The sequence below is a fragment of the Dermacentor silvarum genome, chromosome 5 (assembly GCF_013339745.2).
Source record: "Dermacentor silvarum isolate Dsil-2018 chromosome 5, BIME_Dsil_1.4, whole genome shotgun sequence".
NCBI classification, from domain to species: Eukaryota; Metazoa; Arthropoda; class Arachnida; order Ixodida; family Ixodidae; genus Dermacentor; species Dermacentor silvarum.
In genome coordinates, this window is record NC_051158.1 from 131,253,281 (window position 1) to 131,272,937 (window position 19,657).

General features: G+C 49.2%; 2 protein-coding genes across 5 annotated transcripts in view; both read right to left on the reverse strand.

Moving 5' to 3' along the window:
- Positions 1-1,717: 1,717 nt before the first annotated feature.
- The window catches only part of LOC119454432 (uncharacterized), an 86,899-nt gene continuing 68,959 nt past the window's right edge, over positions 1,718-19,657 (reverse strand). For 2 of the 4 annotated variants that reach the window (XR_007467312.1, XM_049668470.1), the window contains 2 exons: positions 19,252-19,293; positions 1,718-1,887 (listed from right to left, as the gene is read on the reverse strand). Coding sequence is in view for 3 of the 4 variants with exons in the window: in XM_049668470.1 (XP_049524427.1) it covers positions 1,736-1,887; positions 19,252-19,293 (194 nt within the window). In the remaining variant the exon portion in view is untranslated. The remainder of the gene's footprint in view (positions 1,888-19,251; positions 19,294-19,657) is intronic. The other 2 variants (XM_049668471.1, XM_049668472.1) reach the window with 2 other exon arrangements.
- On the reverse strand, positions 3,496-6,236 carry LOC119454430 (uncharacterized protein K02A2.6-like). The gene has a single exon (XM_049668469.1). It carries the CDS (start codon positions 5,078-5,080, stop codon positions 3,746-3,748), a length of 1,335 nt encoding a protein of 444 aa, XP_049524426.1. The 5' UTR covers positions 5,081-6,236; the 3' UTR covers positions 3,496-3,745.

A 19,657-nucleotide genomic window follows, 5' to 3' on the forward strand; every position in this document is an offset into this window, starting at 1 on the left:
GTCATTGTCATTTAGCCGTCAGCAGTTCGTCGTCAGGTCATAGTCGCATTTTCATCATTGTCCCAGAGTCACGGTCGTGCCGTCATCGTCATTAAATTGTCATCTGTTGTTAGTGGTCATTTCTTCGTCGTCATGCCGCCATCTTCTTACAGTCGGCGTCACTCCAGCATTGTCATAGCATTGTCGACTTACCATTGTAATTATTTTAACATCGACAACCCATTGTCATAACGCCGTCGTTTTCATACCATTGTCGTCATTCCGGCTTCCACATTCTGTGATCGGTATACCGTCGTCGTCACAGTTTCAACATTTGGTCACCCTCATGACATGGTCGGAATTGTAGCGTTGCCATGCCACCGCGGTCGTTCTATCTTTTTATTTCTTCGCCGCCATAGCATCGGCATCCTTCCAGCATAGGCATCGCGCCATCGTCACCCCATTGTTATCGCGCTGTCGTCACGCAGTCCTTGCCATACCGTCATCGTCACTCAAGCGTCGTGAGCCGATCATCAACTGGCCGTCATCGTATCGCCTTAGTCGTTTCGTTGTCATCATGCCATTGTCGTCCATGTAGCGTGGTCAACCTACATGGTCGTTCCATCTTTGTTATTCCGTTGTTGTCATGTCATCGCTTTGATTGCAGCATTGTAATGACGGCATCGTCCTGACGATGTCATCGTCACGTCGTCGTCATCATAACATCGTCATCACTTCAGCGTCGCCATCTGATGATAGTCATGCCGAAGTTGTCATGCCATTGTCGTCATTGTATCCTCATTAAGCAGTCGTAGTCATGCCGACGTAGTCATGCTAGTGTTGGCCTTTAGAGCGAATCTTTCTCTGCCTCTTGAATCGATTTTCTCGCTTCTGACTGCTGCTGGCTGTTGTCTAGCCGAATGCGTGGGTCATACTAAACGTTATAGTGCGATGGTTGCAGCAGGTAGAGACACGAGCCATTGTCTCCATGATCTCCAGGCCATCGTCGTCACAGCAGCGTCATCATACCATAGTCGTTCCATCAGGGCCGTCCTCTCATGGTGATCAAGCAGTTGTACTCCCGTCAACGTCACCACTCTAGCGTCGTCGTTCTACAGATGTCACGCAGTCGTCATGACGTTAGGGTAGTGCTATCGAGGTCATTTCGCCGTAGTAATTCCAGTCTCGTCACACCGTTCTCCTCATGACTTCGTCATCATTTCATAGTCTTCAATGCCTCATCAAAATACCGTCACCTTCCCCTAGTCACGGTCGTTTTCTCGTCGTCATGCATGTCATGTGCACAAAATAAAGTTGAGCAAGGCGGTTCCCAATGGCAATGTCTATCCGGGTCGTGGTATTTAATTTTAAATGGCCGCTAAGTAGCAATAGCCTATTTCACAAACACAAGGGACAGTTGGCTAAGCTAATTCCCGCAGTGCGTGGGACTTCCATATTTATTGCTTGTCTTAGTTATTCAAGTGTCGTCGTACCATTGCTGTTGTTACTTCCTCGCCATTCGATCCAAGTCATTGCGTCGTCGCCCAAAAATCAACTTTCTTGCACAAAAGTACGAAACTGCGACAAACGTTCCAATAAACTTGAACATTGAATAAAGCTACCAGAAATATTTTGCAAATGCAATGCAGGTTTATTCAGCCGTTTGGCACATGGATTTATTCGCCTTAAAATAATGCCACCAAATGAACGAAGTTTTGCAAGTTAGAACGCACGCCATTTCTTAAATTGATCAGCTTTATTCGTTGTCTATTTCATTACAGACTGTTTTCCTATAACGATAAGCATAAACCCCAACATTGTTACATTGTGCAAAGAATTGTTCTTCGCAGGTTCTACGTGTGGTACCTTCAGTATCATAGGGTGCCCAGAGAAGGCATCTTGAATTATCTGAAAAAAAAAACCATACAATTATGCGAACACAAGAAATGAAGAAAGCAATGTTATATTACCTATTTTGCCGCTCTCAAATTTAACTCAGTATCATTTTTGGCTATAGTACTTGTTGAAATCAATGCCGAAAGTACAAAGTTCAAAGATTGTAGAGTACAACCATGAACACAATGTATAACACACTGCAGCAAAGACGAGCCGTGCGCATTGTGTTTTTGACGGCTCTGTGGTGACGAGTCGCCACGATTATTGTGGTAGTCAATCTGGGCAAGCAGACCAGCATTGTGGATGGATGGATGGATGGATGGATGAATAACTTTATTAGTGCCCTTTAGGGCGCGTGCTAGCGCGCAGCGGACCGCTCCCACGTCGGGACAGAAAGGCCTAGCCTCTCCGCCGCGTCGCGGGCCCGTTGGACAGCCCATACTGTTCTTCGAGGTTGGGGCTGCGTAGAACCGCATCCCAACGTGAAGAACTGTTGCTTTCATCGCCGCGTAACGCGGGACACCGCCAGAGCATGTGAGGTAAGCTCGCTAAGTCATTGCATAGTGCACATACATTTGTTCTCTGAATTTCGGGGTACATTTTTTGAAGAAGTAGGGGGTTTGGGTATGCCCCCGTCTGTAGAAGCCTTAGTGTTAAAGCCTGAGGTCTATGGAGTTTACAATGCGGGAGGGGGTAGATCATACGAGCCAAGTAAAAATGCTTAGTAATTTCGTTGTACGAGAGAGGAGAGTCCCGATAGTCAGTACCCCCACGTCACGCTGCCCGGTGGTACTCGTAGCTACGCGGTTGATAATCCCTCGCGCAGCATTGTGTGCCGACTCATTGAGGTTGGGCGGGGCACCCTCGATGTGTCCCATGTGGGCTGGAAACCAGATCACTGTGTGTGGCTTGATCTGCTTGCTTCCTAGTATCCCTAGGGCCAGCTCGGATATGGTTCCTTTGGCAAATGCCCGAAGGGCTGATCTCGAGTCACTGTAGAGTAATGCCCTCTTGTCGTCCAATAAGGCCACCGCTATTGCAGCCTGCTCTGCCGTCTCAGAGGACGTCGTCCGAATCGAGATTGCGTTCGTTACTTTACTTTCATGGTCTACGCTAACCGCAGCGAAGGCCTGTCCGTCGGCGTAGCGAGCTGCGTCTACAAAACTGTTCTCCGAAGCCCGTTCACGAGCCTTTTCCAGGAGGGCCTTCGCGCGCGCCCGACGTCTTCCCACGTTGTGTTCCGGATGGACGTTTCGTGGGATCAGGGCGACAGTGATGCGGTCCCGCTGCTCTCGAGGGATGCTGCAAAACTTTGTTTTGACTACTGTGGGAGGAACGCCCAGCTCCTGCAGGATGTGTCTTCCAGCTTGTGTGGTAGATAGCCTGACGAACTGGGCCCTCTCCTGCGCTTCCGCCAATTCCTCGAGCGTGTTATGCATGCCGAGTTGAAGTAAGCTTTCCGTGTGTGTGTATATGGGGAGGCCGAGGGCTCTCTTGATTGCCTTCCTGATTAATGCGTTCAGCTTATCCCGCTCCGATCTTTGCCAGTTGTGCATGGCCGCGACGTAAGTGAAATGACACATTACGAACGCATGCACCAATTGTCGTGTCTGACGGAAGGACAGCGCAACGGTGGAGCGAAAACAATACGGCTTTATTTAGCCATCAACTTAACAGCAACGGGCGAACTGCCCGGTTCAATGTTACAGTAATGAAAGCACACGCCAGCTTGTATGCCGGCGCTTTTAAGCACAACCAAAAGGTGATAACGCTGCGCCGCCACCACAGCGCATGCCTAGCTGTGACGCCTTATCGCCTAGGCGCGCGACATATCATCTCCCCCACACTTGTTTATTGTCCCGTAGTAGGATTAGGTGCCGTAGCGGTCCGGAGGTATGCGCTGACGTAGTGGGTAGCGGCGACCCTGCTCGGCGGCTTCCAGGTGTGTCGGCGGCTGTTCCACAGGCTCGGTGGTGCTGCTGCTAGTGTCTGTGCCAGCAGTGACGTCGTCTTCATCTTGGAAGTCGGTGGCTGTGATCACTGTGTCGTCAGAGTCAGGAGCGCGTACTATGTGGTTGCGATGACGCACCCACTCACACACACCCCGGGGGGTCACAACACTAACACGATACGACACTGGGCCGGTGCGGGCGAGAATGGTAGCACTGAACCACCTTGGTCCGCGGCGAAAATTTCGGACACGCACGAAGTCTCCTTCGCTAAAGGTAGTTGCACGGTGCCTGCGGCGACTGGTGTCCTGGAACTGTTTGCGGGCGACCCGCTCCTCAACGGAGGGCCTGATGAGGTCTAGCCTAGTCCTGAGGCGCCTCCCCAACAGCAAAATAGAGGGTGCCTCTGCGGTAGTCGCTTGCGGAGTGTTGCGGTACGACAGGAGGAAGTCTGCGAGCTCCGACGGTGATGTGGGTCGGCTGGACTTCCGAAGTGCACCCTTCAGCGTCTGGACGAAACGTTCTGCCAGACCGTTGCTGCTGGGATGATACGGAGCTGTTCTCACGTGTCTGGTCCCTACTCGCTGCAGGTACTCCTGGAAATCTGCAGAAGTGAACTGAGTACCGTTGTCGGACACTAAGGTCTCGGGGAATCCGAATCTGCAAAACAGTTCATGTAGGCATGAAATGGTTGCTTCAGTGGTGGTTGTCCGCATTGGAAACACTTCTGGCCATTTTGAATGTGCATCAACCACCACGAGATACGTCACTCCGTTTATCGGGCCAGCGAAATCGACATGCAACCGTTGCCAAGGGCGCGTAGGCCATGCCCAAGGATGTAAGGGCGCTTTAGGTGGCAAATTGCGATTAGCCGCGCAATCGGTGCAAGACGCGGTGAAACGCTCTATGTCGCTATCGATAGTAGGCCACCAAACGTAGCTCCTTGCTAGTTCTTTGGTACGAACAACACCTGGATGACCTTGATGCAACTCGTCCAAAATGAACGTGCGAAATTTTTCGGGAACAAGTACGCGCATTCCCAGCATGATGCATCCTCGATGTATGGACAGTTCTAGTCTTCTAGGAAAGAAGGGTTTGATCTCGTCCGGTACACTACGCGGCCAGCCTGACAGGATATGATGAGTCACAGTACGCAAAGTGGCATCACGTGAAGTTTCACGGGCAATATCATTGCTGTTGATCGGCATAGTGTCAAAGCGTAGGTCATAAAAAGATTCTTCCTGCTCTTCGACCATCGACTGTGTTATTGGCAGCCTAGAAAAGCAATCTGCGTCAGCGTTCTGCGTAGAAGGCCGGAACTTCAATGAAAAAGAATAGGCCGACAAGCCAACTGCCCATCGTTGTAGTCTTGCGGCGGCAATTGCTGGTATGCCAGTCTTCGGACCAACAATTGTAGCCAAAGGCTTGTGGTCCGTGAGCAAAACAAAATGCCTTGCATACACGTAGTAATGAAATTTTTTAACGCCGAACACAAGAGCCAAGGCTTCTTTTTCCAATTGACTATAGCCTTTCTCAGCACGACTCAAGGTGCGTGAGGCATAAGCTATTGGCCTTATCTGGCCGTCGGAAAAAATGTGTGACAACACTGCACCTACCCCGTAGGCGGACGCATCACAGGATAACTGCAGGGGTAGGCTTGGATCATAGTGCGCCAAGATCGGAGCTGACGAAAGCAGCTGCTTGATGTGCTGAAAGGCGCGGTCGCAAGCCGTGTTCCAATCCCAGGCGGCGTCTTTCTGCAAAAGCCTGTTTAAGGGGAAAAGAACAGTGGATAAGTTTGGAACGAACTTTCCATAGTAGTTGATAAGGCCCAGCAGCGATTGAAGTTGGTGCTTATCAGTTGGCGCCGGTGCATTGGTTATCGCAGCCAGTTTTTCGTCCGTTGGGTGGATGCCGTGTTTGTTGATTACATGGCCCAGTTAAGTCAGCTCGTCACGAAAGAATTCGCACTTCGACGGCTTGACGCGAATTCCACGTTCTGACAGTCTTTTGAGAACTGCGTCAAGGTTGTGCAAGTGTTCTTCCTTTGAGCGTCCCGTAATTAGGATATCGTCAATGTAGCAAAACACGAAGTTGAGGCCCTTCAAGACATTATCCATTATTTTCTGGAATATTGCGGGTGCCGAAGCAATTCCGAAGGGTAGGCGATTCACGGCGTAAAGACCCTTGTGGGTATTAAGCGTCAGGTACCGTTTTGACTCTTCATCCATTTCTACTTGCTGGTACGCCCTGTTAAGATCAATTTTAGAAAATTGCTGTCCGCCAGCGAGGGCTGCAAACAGCTCGTCGGGCTTGGGTAACGGGTAATGTTCTACGTCAAGTATGGGGTTCAGTGTCAACTTGTAATCACCGCATACTCTTATTGACCCGTCCCGCTTCAAAACTGGCACCACCGGAGTACTCGTTACTGATGTCAAGATGCCCATCTGTTCTTGTCTAGACAACTTGCTCAACTGTACTTTTTAGAGAAAACGGAACGCTTCGAGCTTTGAAAAATTTTGGCGTCTTGCCATCTTTGAAAACAAGAGTTGCCTTCTCACCTCGGATGGTGCCTAGCTCGTTCTTGAAGAGGTCCTTATGGCGGTCAAGCAAGGATTGGATCTCGGGAAGTCGTTGAGCGGCTAGTGATCTCTCACACTGTAGCTGTTGCAGGCCGCGAACTTGACTCCAATCGATGCGCACTTGCTGAAGCCAGTTGCGCCCGAAAAGCGCTGGAGCGCTCTGGGGAAGCACGTACAACGGCAAGCGCTGGCACTGATCGTTGTGCTCAATCCTAAGAAAGCAAACACCACATGGCTTCACAGGTTCGCTCGTATAAGTCCTAAGTGTCAATTTAGTTGACTTCAGAGGTACTGTCGGAAAAAGTGAGCGGAACTGACCCAGAGACATTATCGAAACGGCGGCTCCCGTATCAAGTTCCATTTGCAAGGGAACACCCTCTACAATTAAGCTGAGCATGATGGGGTCTCCTGTCTCTACCTCTTTCGTTGCAACGCTCCGCAAGGGTGATTCTGATGGTTGTAAAACCCGAACGTTCTGTGCTGTTCGTTTCCGCTTCGGCTGCAATTTTCCTTGCCGCCTTAGGCAGGCTTTCTGAATGTGCCCTTTCTTGTTGCAGAAAAAACAAGTCGCATTGACGTGCGGACACGAATTGGCAGGGTGAGTTGAGTTACAGCGGAAGCATTTCGTTGTTCCCCTAGTAGGCAACTGATTCATCCCGAACTCGCTTTCAGGCTTCGAATGGGCAGCTGTTGCGTTAGCGAGCGCAGCTTCCAAAGCTGTTGCGCGGTCGACGGCTCGTTGAAAGGTTAGATTCTTGCCTTCCGAAAACAAGTGTCTTTGAATGTCGACTCTGAGTAAACCGCACACAAATCTGTCTCGAAGCGACTCGTCAAGAAATGTACCAAACTCGCATGTTTGTGCCAATGCCCGTAACTTCGCCACGTACTGCGGTATCGTTTCATGTTCCTTCTGCCCTCGGCGATGAAAATTCGCTCGCTCCCCTATGACTGACCGTTCAGGGGCCAAATGTTTGCGAAGCAGCGCGCACAAGCTTTCTAGGGACTTCGAGGATGGCTTATCTGGAGCGGCGAGCGACTTGAGGAGCGAATACGTCTGTGGACCCAATATGCTGATGAACGCGTCTACCTTCCGCTCCTCCGGGACATTATTGGCTCGAAGGTACGCGTGCACGCGCTCTTCGTAGCTAGTCCAATCGCTCGTAGAATTGTCGAAATATTCTACTTGCCCCAACTGCAGACTTGTGGTCGCCTTCGCCATACTGTCCCAACCGGCTGCTTCTCGGCTGTCCGTGCGTAATCCGTCAGCAGGTGAATTCTGTTGCTGTCACGCAGGAGCTTGTTCCTTGCTGGCAGCATCCCATCCTCGTCGCCAGTCTATGTCGTGTCTGACGGAAGGACAGCGCAACGGTGGAGCGAAAACAATACGCCTTTATTTAGCCATCAACTTAACAGCAACGGGCGAACTGCCCGGTTCAATGTTACAGTAATGAAAGCACACGCCAGCTTGTATGCCGGCGCTTTTAAGCACAACCAAAAGGTGATAACGCTGCGCCGCCACCACAGCGCATGCCTAGCTGTGACGCCTTATCGCCTAGGCGCGCGACATATCACCAATCTCACGAGGTTGTCTTCTCCGAGGCCTTGCTGCCGGTTGGCCACTCTTATTAATCTGATGGCATTGTCCGTCTTCTTAGTGAGACGCAGCACTGTCTGGTTGTTAGAGCCGCTCGACTCGACCATCATGCCGAGAATCCGAATGGCATCCACCCTCGGAATGTAGCCTCCGTCGTTTGTCCGTAGTTTGATGTCGCATTCGGCGAGTGGCTTCCATCCCTTTGGTTTGGGGCCTCTGTGCTTGGGTCGATATAGTAGCAGTTCCGACTTGTGAGGTGAGCACCGAAGGCCCGTGGACTTGAGGTATCTCTCGGTAGCATCAATCGCCTCTTGCAGGGCCGTCTCTACCTGTCCATCACTACCTCCCGTACACCAGATGGTAACGTCGTCTGCATATATGGTATGACTGATACTGTCGATAGCAGAGAGTTTCCTGGATAGACCAATCATGGCGAGGTTAAAGAGGGTTGGGGATATGACTGCCCCTTGTGGGGTCCCCTTAGACCCCAGCTTGATCATGTCTGAAGTCAGGTCCCCGATCTTTAGGGTGGCTTCTCTGTCTGGCAGAAAAGATTTCGGGTAGGAATGGAAGTGCTTCCCCAGGTTAAGGCTCGAGATTGTGTCTAAAACGAACGAATGAAGAATGTTGTCAAAGGCCTTTTCCAGATCTAGACCTAGTATGGCTCTCGTGTCCCGCGTATTAGAGTCAATAATGTGATGCTTGATGAGCTTCATCGCGTCCTGCGTCGATAGTCCAGCCCTGAAGCCGATGATGTTGTATGGGTAAATGTCGTGCTCGTCCAGGTAGCGAGAAAGCCTGTTTAGGATTGCGTGTTCAGCAACCTTCCCCACGCACGATGTAAGCGAAATTGGGCGGAGGTTATCGAGGCTGGGCGGCTTGCCTGGCTTGGGGATGAGAATGGTGTTGGCCGATTTCCACATTTCCGGAACTATACCACTGCTCCATGCTTGGTTAATGATGTCCTCTAGGAATTCGATGGACTTGTCCAGGTTCCGTAGAGCTTTGTTTGTGATCTTGACCGGACCCGGAGCCGATCTGCCGTTGAGGGCGTGGAGCGCCTGCCTGATCTCCTCAATCCCGAATTCTGCGTCAAGTTCAGGGTTCCCGGAGCCGTCGTAGTCAGGTGAAGGTGATGTAGGGCCCGATGCGACAGACCGGTATTTCTTCACGAGTCGGGATAAAATTTCCTCGCTTGAATATTCTCGCTTGGCTGCGTGTATGGTGCGCGCCAGTGTGTTATGTTGGTTGGTTTTAGTGTTCGTCTCGTCGAGGAGATGCTTTAGTAGGTTCCAGGTTCCCCCGTTACGCATCTGCCCGTCGATCGAGTTGCACACCTCATCCCATTGCTGCTTAGAGAGGGCTCTGCAGTGTTCCTCTATAGTTCTGTTGATTTCTGCGATCTTTTTTCTGAGCCTGCGGTTGAGCCTTTGTCCCTTCCACCTGGCGAGGAGGGACTGCTTGGCCTCCAACAGGTGAGCCAGACGACTGTCCATCTTTTCCACCGGGAGGTCGGTACAAACCTCTTTTGTGGTAGCTTTGATGTCGTCTCTAACCTGTGCCGCCCATTGTTGTGCCGTCTAACCTGTGCCGCTAGGCTTGTCCTCACTCTCCGTGCGCTCTTCCCTAATCTTGCGAAACTTGTCCCAGTCTGTGTACTGGAACATGCGCTGTCTCTTCTGCTCGACCTGGAGGTGTGTGGCCAAGATATAATGGTCGCTACCAAAGTTTACCCCGAGGTTCGTCCACTTAACCGCTGCGATGCTCCTGACAAAGGTGAGATCCGGTGTCGTGTCACGGCTCGACGATGTCCCGCATCTGGTGGGGAATGCCGGGTCCGTGACTAGCATCAAGTTTACGTTTAGAGCCTCACGCCAGAGGTCCTCGCCCTTGTTAGTGTTGTATGGGTAGCCCCAGGTCTGGTAGGGGGCGTTGAAGTCACCAGCTACAATCAAAAGGGAGTCTCGCGCTAGTTGCGTGGCCTTGGTGATTAGGGCTTTGAAGCGTTATCTTGAGTTTTTGGGACTACTGTATACATTTAGGATGAATATACTTGCGCGGTTCACTGGGCTGGGGATGATTTCTATCATTATATATTCCACTTTACTTGCGGTCATCCTAAGGTCGTGAGTGATGTGGGTCAGCTTGTTGCTAATCAGTACAGCGACCCCCCGTCCTTCTTCGTGCTTCGCTACGGGCCTGTAGCCGGACAGCGTGACGTTAGATGTGAGTGTTTCTTGTATAAGGATGACATGTGGCTTCTCTGTGTGTGATCGAATATATTTCTGCAGGGGAGCCCTCTTGGGACGGAAACCCCTGCAATTCCATTGCCACATTCTGAATGAGCTAGTTTGAGTGGCCATCGTATTGCTGTGGAGCTGCTGTGCTAGCCTTCGGAGGCCCGATTGCCCCCGTGCTGTTACTAGTCGATGCTGTTGTTGGGGCCGTAGGAGCTTTAGGTACCAGCACAGGTGCTACCACGTTTTCCAAGAAGGATTCAATTTTGCTGATGCGCTGATTAGTGCGCTCCTACATGGAAGCCATGTTGCTTTGGAAGAGCGACAACTTCTCATTCATCTCTTTAATGCTGCCACTGAGAGCGGAGAGCATCTCCCGAATCTCAGATTTGGCCCTACCTGATGCTCTTTCTGGCTCATTAGTGATTGCCTTCTTTTTAGCTGGCCTCTCTGTATCACTCGTCTCAACCATGGGGACTTTCATAGGCTGGGGAGCGGCCGGTTGATTAACCGTATCGTTCTTCTCAGCCATGGCGACTTCCATTGGCTGGGGAGTGGCAGGTTGCTTGTCTGCCATGGCCGGTTTCCTATTACTGCCCCTCCTAATCTCGGCAATTTCTGTCATGAGTCGAGCTATTGTGTTCTTCATCATCTCATTTTCGCGCTCAAGTTGTGCTAGTCTGTTGTTACCTCTATCATGCTCTGGCGGTGAGCCCCGCGTTACCTTTTCCGGCGTTCCTCGAACTCGGTCGGCCCAGGTCGGGTGGTACTCGGGTCGGCGATCCCTGGAGCAGGACCTCAAGCAGGACTTGAACCGGACTTGACTGCCTCGGCACTGGGATCCGGAGCGACCCCTGGAGCGGGATCTTGTCCTGGTTCTGGAACAAGAGCGCCCTCTGGATCGAGAGCGTCTCCGGGAGCTCACTCTGGAGCGAGAACGTCCCCTGAATCGGGAGCGTTCCCTATGCTCGTGCGGTGGAGCTTGCTGCAACTTATTTTTGATCTTGCTGCTCTGTGGTGGTGGCGAAGCACCATTTCTCGAAGCTTCCACAGTCGCTCTCTTCCATCGTCACCTTCTGACGACGTATGGGATCTGGAATCTCTCCTTGCATGTTTTGTCCGCTGTAGGGTGTGGGCCCCCGCACAACCCACACTTTGGCGTGCACTGGTGTTGATCGTCCGGGTTGACTGCCCCACATCCCCTGCAGGTGGACTCTTCGGGAGTCGGGCAAACGTCGGCACGATGGCCGAGCTTGCCGCACGTGTAGCAGATATCGACTTGTTTGCAAAAGAGAAAGCATTTCACAAGGACTGGGTCATAGCGTACAAAGTTCGGAACCTTGAGTCCGTCGAAAGCATTGTGGAGACAGCTGAAGAATGAAATGACATTCCTACGTTATCTCGGTAGCCAAGCGTGTTGTCTTCTGCACGCTCGACCTTCTACATTATTATGACTGCTGTAGCGGTGGCAGTTTAAAGGCCCCAGCCTAGGATGAACCATGAACTCGAGATGCAAGTAGAAATACATTCAGATTAGTTTGTTCGGCAGAGAATGGATATGTAAGTTGTAAGGAAGGCTTTACCTTCTGTCACTGGTCCTCACCGCTTCAGTTGTGACGCTTAAGCGGCCAGCTACGCAGGACAACTCCTTATAATGGAGGGCTAATACGTGAACCCATTAATCCCCCAAAATTGGGTAGTTCGTACGAGGTACGCAGCCGTAGTGGAGCACATGACAAATATTTTACCTGCTGCAGAGGGTTTATAAAAAATAGTGGGCACAAAACTGACCTAACGAAATACACATTGTAAAATTATTAAGCATTAGAAAGATTACATGCATAGCTTCTTTTACAACTAGTCTGGTTCTTACTGTATAATTCCGTAATTGTGCTCGCTCCATGTTCGTAGTGGGCCCGTTTGTTTTGAAGAGGGTGTTTGGAGACTAGGGTGCAGGAGTGATGGCTTTTCTGTGGGGCCCAAGCCTGCCCGTGCACCACTGAAGCCGCACCACTCGCAGATGCTTGAGGCTCCTGCGTTCGCACAACCTATGGGGTCGGACATATCCCGCCGTTTCAAAGGGGTAGGGTATTCCAAAGTTTTTGTGCCCGAGTCTATTAACGACACTTTTCGACTCTACCTGTTGAACACAAGGACACCATGGCCGTATATGCATGGCATTTCTGCAACAAATAGAATACCTCTAGTCCTTAGGCTTGTGATTAGCCCCGGTTTCAGTCTGATTAACTTTACCTGCTATGACATCATATCTCTCAAACGCGACTTCTTGTAGAATAGAAAAACGTACTGCACAGCTAAGCCTGAACAAAAGTTGCGCGCGAGGCTAAATTTCGCTGCGATCGCGTCCTACATGGCGCGGCAACAGTGCCATGTGCTCATCCGACTAATTGCTTCTCTCCTATGTACAAAGATACCAATGTAAGACACACGGCAGTTATGCACGCATTAGAAAAATTAAATGCTCAAATATGATACAGTTGGAGGAGGGCCTATGGTACTACTATGGCTAGCAAATGCGCCGAACTTCGCTGGCGCCGAAAAAGTGGACGCCCGCCGTCAGTCTGGCATTCTCAGACATTTTCGTGGGGTGCACTTCGCTTCCGAAAGCGGCGAGCACGCTGCGGAGGACGTGAGCCAATCAGGAACTGCCATTTCCAGCAGTTCGCATCGGCTGCCCCCGAGGATTGAGCGGTTTAACTCTCCCGGTCTTCTGTTTTTCGTACCTTCGCAGGCAGCTACCCGCGTTTCATAATGGGACGTTGCGTCTGCGTGACGGTGTACACTGGACTAATAATGAAACCCAGACAGGTTTAAAGACATCAATGCAAGGGCAAAATAAGCAGTCATTGAATGACACACAACAAGGAGACAATACGTGTCACTGTCAGGGGTGCTACAGCAGCTGGAGCTTCAGCAGAAGTTAAACGTGTGTTACGACTGCAGGCATGTGTGCGGACACATATACTGCCGTGTGACGCACGCAACTTTCTCGCTACAAAGCCAGCTGTCAAACTATATAGCTGTGCGCACAAGCAATCAGTTACAGCATCCATTATAATATGCGTTATTTCTGCCGCAAATGAGACACCACGTTCACCCAATGATATTGAACAGAAAGGACCTTTTAGCAACAGCCACAGGTTCCGAATTTCTTTAGACACAATTGCTGTGTATCATTTTCCAAGAATGGTAAAGAAAATATGCCTTCACTAGCCGAGATGCGAAAAACAAACGCGTTGCCAAACGAATCCTACGCGTCTTACAATATGTTAATGCATCCATTGCTTTAGTAGTTCGGCTCTTAGTGGAAAATACGTAAAAAAAGATACAGAGGAGGACCCGTATGACCATGAAGTATAACGCGCTTTAATAGAAATGTAATGTCAATGAAAATTAGAGAAACCAAAATTAATTGAGAAAGAAAAGCCAATTTGAAAATAATCTGCATTCGGAGCATGGTGTTTATGAAGGGCCGAAGGAAGTGAACCTGTTTAAATGTCATATATTATCGTGTCTAAAATAACCAGTGGCAAACACAGTTAATAGAAAATCAGCAGGTATAGTGGGTAGAGGGTGAATAAATAATGGACGTAAAACTTGTCAGAATGATGAGTATAATTCAGTACTCATTGTAAGAGCCACCGTCTTCCAGTGCCTTCCAATGTGAAATGAGCGCTTTTTTTGGCACTAGATCGCCCTGAGGACACTTGCGCTCGCTGAGAGCCACCGAATCACCCGTTATATCGCTGGATAAGAGCTGGGTAACACAGTACTAGACGCTATTTATACACTGCTATGGTTGTCGCTAGAGTTTGCTCGCTCGTACTGGAAACTGCGCTGGTTGCTTTCGTGCCGCAGTGCTTCCAGTACGCAAGGAGCATAGGCTATGTTGAATATCAAATGCTCGGTATAATTTTATCGGCAGATACTAGTATCCTGCGCAAGATAACGCTCTGTTTTGGGGTCATAAATGTCGGTTTTCTGTCGCAACGTCCAATAAAGGTGAGCGAGCTGCTCCGTTTACGCATGCATGTGTTACACCGAAGATCACTTTCGTTTTTTGGACTTCCCTTTTGACTATGCGGATAGCCACAGTATCGAAAGAAATTACGCAAACGCAGATAATGCCTCGTTTTCTAGTAGTTTGTACGCAACCGATGAGTGCAAGTTGTCGCAGTGCGGTGGAGTCGACACGAATCCTAGCCGTCGTTCAGGTGCGCGTTAGAATGGACCCCAGGAAACTTGACTGACATTTCCGCACCGATACCAAAGTTGAGGTGATTCGCGCGCATCCACTTTCCCAAATGCAATAAAAACAATATATTAAAGATTCTAAGGCACAAATTCAAGCATTTTAGCATTCGCCAGGTACCTGCGCCGAAATGTTCGCGTCCACCGAAGATTAGGCCTAGCGTACCCGCCGTGTCCGTCTACACGCTATTTGCCCGCACGGGCTCAGGAATCAACAAGTCTAACGAGGATAAAGCACTGCGTAGTTCAGATTTCGCATTCATACTTAAAAAAAGTATTTTTTTTTTCTAGTGAACAGTGTCACCACGAAGCGATGAGCGCCGATGTGACGCGTTATAAGCATACGTATATGCTCTGTCGCCGAAGGCTGCCAGCTGCAATAAGCGAAGCTTCTCTGACGGAGATATGTGACTACACAGACGTTTCGATTGAAGCGCATCGTTGAACTCAGAAAATGTTGGATTTTCCTTACGCGAAGAAAAAGCAATGCCTACCAAATCGGCAGTAACAGCCCGTAGAGCGTCCCGGGTCGGCGGTTCCATTAATACTTTTTTCGAAGTTAAAATACAAATCGCAAATGAAAATCAGTGTTGTGCCACTTTTAAAAATACTACACAATACACTCTTAGTCAAGTACCGTATAATGTCCGGCACATATGCGGTATATTTTCGTTCCAGCGTAAGTACTGCATATAAACGGACTTTCAAGCAATATTATGCGTGACAATGGCTGCTGCGACAGGCTAGGCCCGCTATATGCGGCCGCGAGCGGACGCAACGCTTATATTCAGCCTTGCAAATTTGGCGCGCAAAAAGCGCGCCGAAGCATGGAGAGAGCATTACAAAGCAAAATCTGTAAGGAGCAGTGAGAGTAATGCATTGAGGGAGAAAGTAAAGCGAAAGGCAAAAGGAGAGAACGAAGAGAAACAAGTCGACGCCTCCGCGTTGCTTTGATGGCGGAGGAGGAGGAAAGGCTGCGCCGACCGGACCGGGAAGGAGCGAGAACATGGCGTATGCCGGCGTACGAGGCGATTGTTTTCGGCAGTAATTATCGTAATATCATTGTACCGGTGACGTTAAGCGACTGTGTTCGTGTTGTGAAGTGATCTATCCGCGTCGGTGAACGCTCTCGGTGATGTCAGTGATGTTCAAATCCACCGTTGTTACCGGAAATTGCAAAAAAGCAGTGCAACTTCGACAACTCGTGCGAGTACGACGGCAACACGGGCCATCGGCGGCGGCGGGCCGCCATGTGCACTGGATTGGCAGGACCATGACTGCGTGCTGCAGAGCTGCGAACCTGTGCCTATTTGGTAGGGCGATTTTTGCTTCTTCTACACTGCGCTTACTAAATGCTTAATTTCTACCATTGCATTATTATGAGCCAGCAGATAACGAATGTCGGTGATTTAAATATCTCAACGTGTAGTACTAATGCGAACGCGCGCATTGGAAGTATTTGGTGTGTGAAGTAGTTATAACTGCAGGCGTAGCTCCGTTTAGGTTTCCCCCAACTGTATGACTGCAGGCGATTTTTTTTCTTACGTAGTCAGGTGTCCATTTGCTGAAATTTAATGCGCGAATTATCGTTAGGGCATGCGTTTTATAGCGGCGCTGTCAATCGCGTGTAGCGTTCCAACCATGAAATGTGCCTTTTTTAATTTCTTTCGTGGGCTTTGCGGAATTAATTCATTGCATTTCGTAGTTGCAGTATGTCAAACGACGGTTATATTTTGAAAAAAATATTCTGGTGTGTTACGCAATTTCCTCTGTGTGTAGTTATAGAAAGAGCCTCTGTATCCGGTTCATACGTACGCGGCTACAACCAGGCTTCATCGGGCTCAGCAGACTGCTGTGCAGACACCATTACAAGCCGCAGCTCGCCGTCGACGCCGGGCGGACAGTTGAGAGCGTTCTCGGGAAAATTGAGGCGAAGACACTTCGCCGCGAAGACCCTGCTGTGGGTGGTGCCGAAATTGGAGTTACTCTTGCGCCACTCAACGAGTTTACGCGGTGACTATGCTGCGTGTGCCGCGCAGGCCTGTGACTTTTTGTCTTCAATCAGAGCCGTGACTTTCACTAATAAAAAGGCTCAAAATAGAGGCCGCGAAACTGCAAAAAAGCAGGCCTTAGTGGTGTAATGCGGGAAATCGATAATGGAAAGGCTGGATGCCAGCCAAACATGATTAGTGCAAAGACGCATGAACTCGAGCGCTATATGAGGGCAAGAGCTTCGGAAAACGGCGCCTTGTAAAGATCGTTTGTGCTCTTCAGCAAAGTGCATATTGGAAGCGCTTTTTGCCTGGTCCGCTTTCCGAAGCTGTTAGCCTCTTCTTGCAAGAAAAGCTCAAGAGTTCTGAACTATGACTACCCGTTTTTGGTGAAAAGCTCAGAGAAAGTTAAAGATGAGATAATCAAATCTTAGCCGAAGTGAAGGAAAAATGAAAGGAAAAAGGAAAATCACTTCCCGAAAAAAATTGTCGCAGTTTCACCCGAAAGGCGAAGCATCAATTGCGATAGCTAATTAGTAGAGGGATATACGGAATAAGGATAGTAGCTTTATCACCTTTAAAAACTTGGACATGGAGCAGCACCAGCAACGCGCAGAACTGTTGTCGACGCCGTCGGCGTTTTGCCCGCGTTCGCAAAGAACGCGCGCGGCGTTGGTGACTCTTGCCGGTGCCTCTGGGGGCGGCTCGGAGGTATTTGACGAGATCAGAACTACACACTCATCGATGAGCGTCGGACGTCTTTACCACCTTCTCGCCTCGAAACGTTTCTTTTTATATAAATCGGCATTTGGTGGCACAACTAAACTTCACCAGGCTCATTTACCCATTTAAATGTCGCGCTACCTTACCAAAATCACACAGCCACTCTAAAATCACACTCACGAATTAGTGAGGTGGCAAAACACTTTTATACAAAACAGCAAAAGAAATGTAATAGTTGAAAAACGTGTCAGGAAGAAGGACGGGCAAAATTGATATTGTAGTGGCTATCTCCCGCGTTAAGGGCTTCGACTAGAGCCATTGCCGTTGCCTTTGACGCTACTTTTTTTTACGCACCCCGAAATAATGTTTCTACAAGGCATGGCTCAATGTAGGAGAAGGCCATTTTTGGAGAACATTGATAGTAGCTGTTGCAGAACGTTGAGCGCAGTGACCCGTCTCAATAATGGAACACGAACTTACAAGATCGCCTGAAGATTTAGGTATGGCCTGCACACGCACTGTTTCTCGGTGGCGCCCACGCCTTTTCATGACATGCATAGTCCACTTATGACTCATATCGAGAAAGCAGTGCTCCTCATCTCTATCTTCTACTTGGCACACAACAACCGCCCTGTCTCGCCCACTAGTGTCTTCGGTACCTGCGTATTTATTGTAAACCTGTGACCTGAGTACTAGCTTATTTACGTTTGGTCTTTTTAAGGCATGAAAAGCTCATTCACTTTTTTTTCACAACGGAAAATAACGTTTCCCTGTGCTATCCGGCGCGTCGCAGCTTTGAATGTCAAGCAGGCTTCACGTATGCCATTTAGCACTGGATCGCCTGGCTCGAGTCGAGGCGCTCGTGCGGTACAGTCCTAATAAAAATTGGCTCTCTGCTTCGGGTCAATACTTGCGTCATCTAGTGATCGATGTGCGTCAGGCATACTTTCGTTTATGTGAGGCGCGTCTACACCTAAGACTGGATCGTCTACGAGCAACTGAAAGGGCTGTGTGGTGACGCGTACTAACTTTAGTGCCACTTTCATTAGCTCTGCTTGCTGGTGTACACAGTGAAATGTGTCGCCCGTCCCCACTGGTTCCTCTGAATCATGCAAACAACTAGTTACCCCAACACATGGCTGCTCGGAACACGAACTGTGAGAAAAGCGCAGCATATCGTGGCGATACGGCTGAGGCGCAAACATCTGTCTAACTGCGCTTCCTCGCGGTCTCGATCCATTCGCGCCACTGTAACACCTCTCTCTTGAAAGCTTAAAACTGTCGTTGCAGCACTGCAGCTTACGTTGCATTGAATGTTTTTACGCTTGAAGTGTCATTTTCCTCGGCCCATAGGGTGGACTTGCTACTCGCTATCTAGCCTTGTTAGACTTTTTGACGTGGGCGCAAAGACTCTGTTCAGTCGTTTACCTTTCGGGTCCCGTCTCTTGCGTTTCCTGTGCTCTCGCATTGCCCGCGTCTTCGTGGCTCCAAAGGCGCGTGACTCCATATCGCGGTGAGAATTACTATCTACACCGTGTCTTATCGCACAGGTGCTACCGATCTCGGAATGCAACATCAATGATGAATCCCCTGATTTTGTAGCCACTCGAACTAGCGTTTCTACATTTCCAATGAGGTCATTTGGCTCTAGTGAAGCAAGTAAATGTAAGAAGCTTATTTTCATGATAATTCAAAACTTTTTTTCTGAAAGTTTACTCACGTTCAAATATACTGTGTTGAACGTGCGCCTAGAATATTACCAAACCATCTCATGACATTCGTGTTCCCCACTACTCAGCTAGTATTCTTTTTATTATTTGTTCACTTCCGCAGCACTGCTGCTGCTGCAGCGGATAAATATAAACTAATAGCGTCATATATTGGCATGTACAGTGCCACGTGAATGCTATGGAGAACGTAATACACATCAGCAAAGCGCTCGTTTGCAAATGTTTAGATTAGAGCAATGGTACTTAGGTAAGTATTCAAAAGTGAGATAGTATAAAAATATATTGGCGTCAAAATCACCTGGTAGCTTTCTCATACCGTTGTTCACCACAATTAGAGGAACTGTAAACAAGAAAAGTGAATTTATTATCAATATGTGACCAAAATGAGCTCATTATTCTAGCGCAAACAAATTATCGGGATCGCCTACAGCGTGGCAGGCCACTTGGTGGAGGTCAAACAATGTTCATGTTTCGACATACGTCCACCCGGAAGCTAAATTTGAGCATTCATGCCTGAATGTCTTTTTTTCGCCTAAATAAATAATCTGACCAGCATGTTCTTAGTCCACAAAAGCACGAACCAACTTCTTTTAAAACGCGGTGATACTGTGATTTTATGGGAACAATGTGTTTCACATTATATAAGAGGATACATCATGCAGTCAAACATAGATAGTTCTGAATTACTTCTACATAACATAAAA

Coding starts and splice junctions, on each gene's coding strand:
- LOC119454430 (XM_049668469.1), bottom strand. CDS start 5,080: ATGGTCGAAGAGCAGGAAGAATCTTTTTATGACCTACGCTTTGACACT.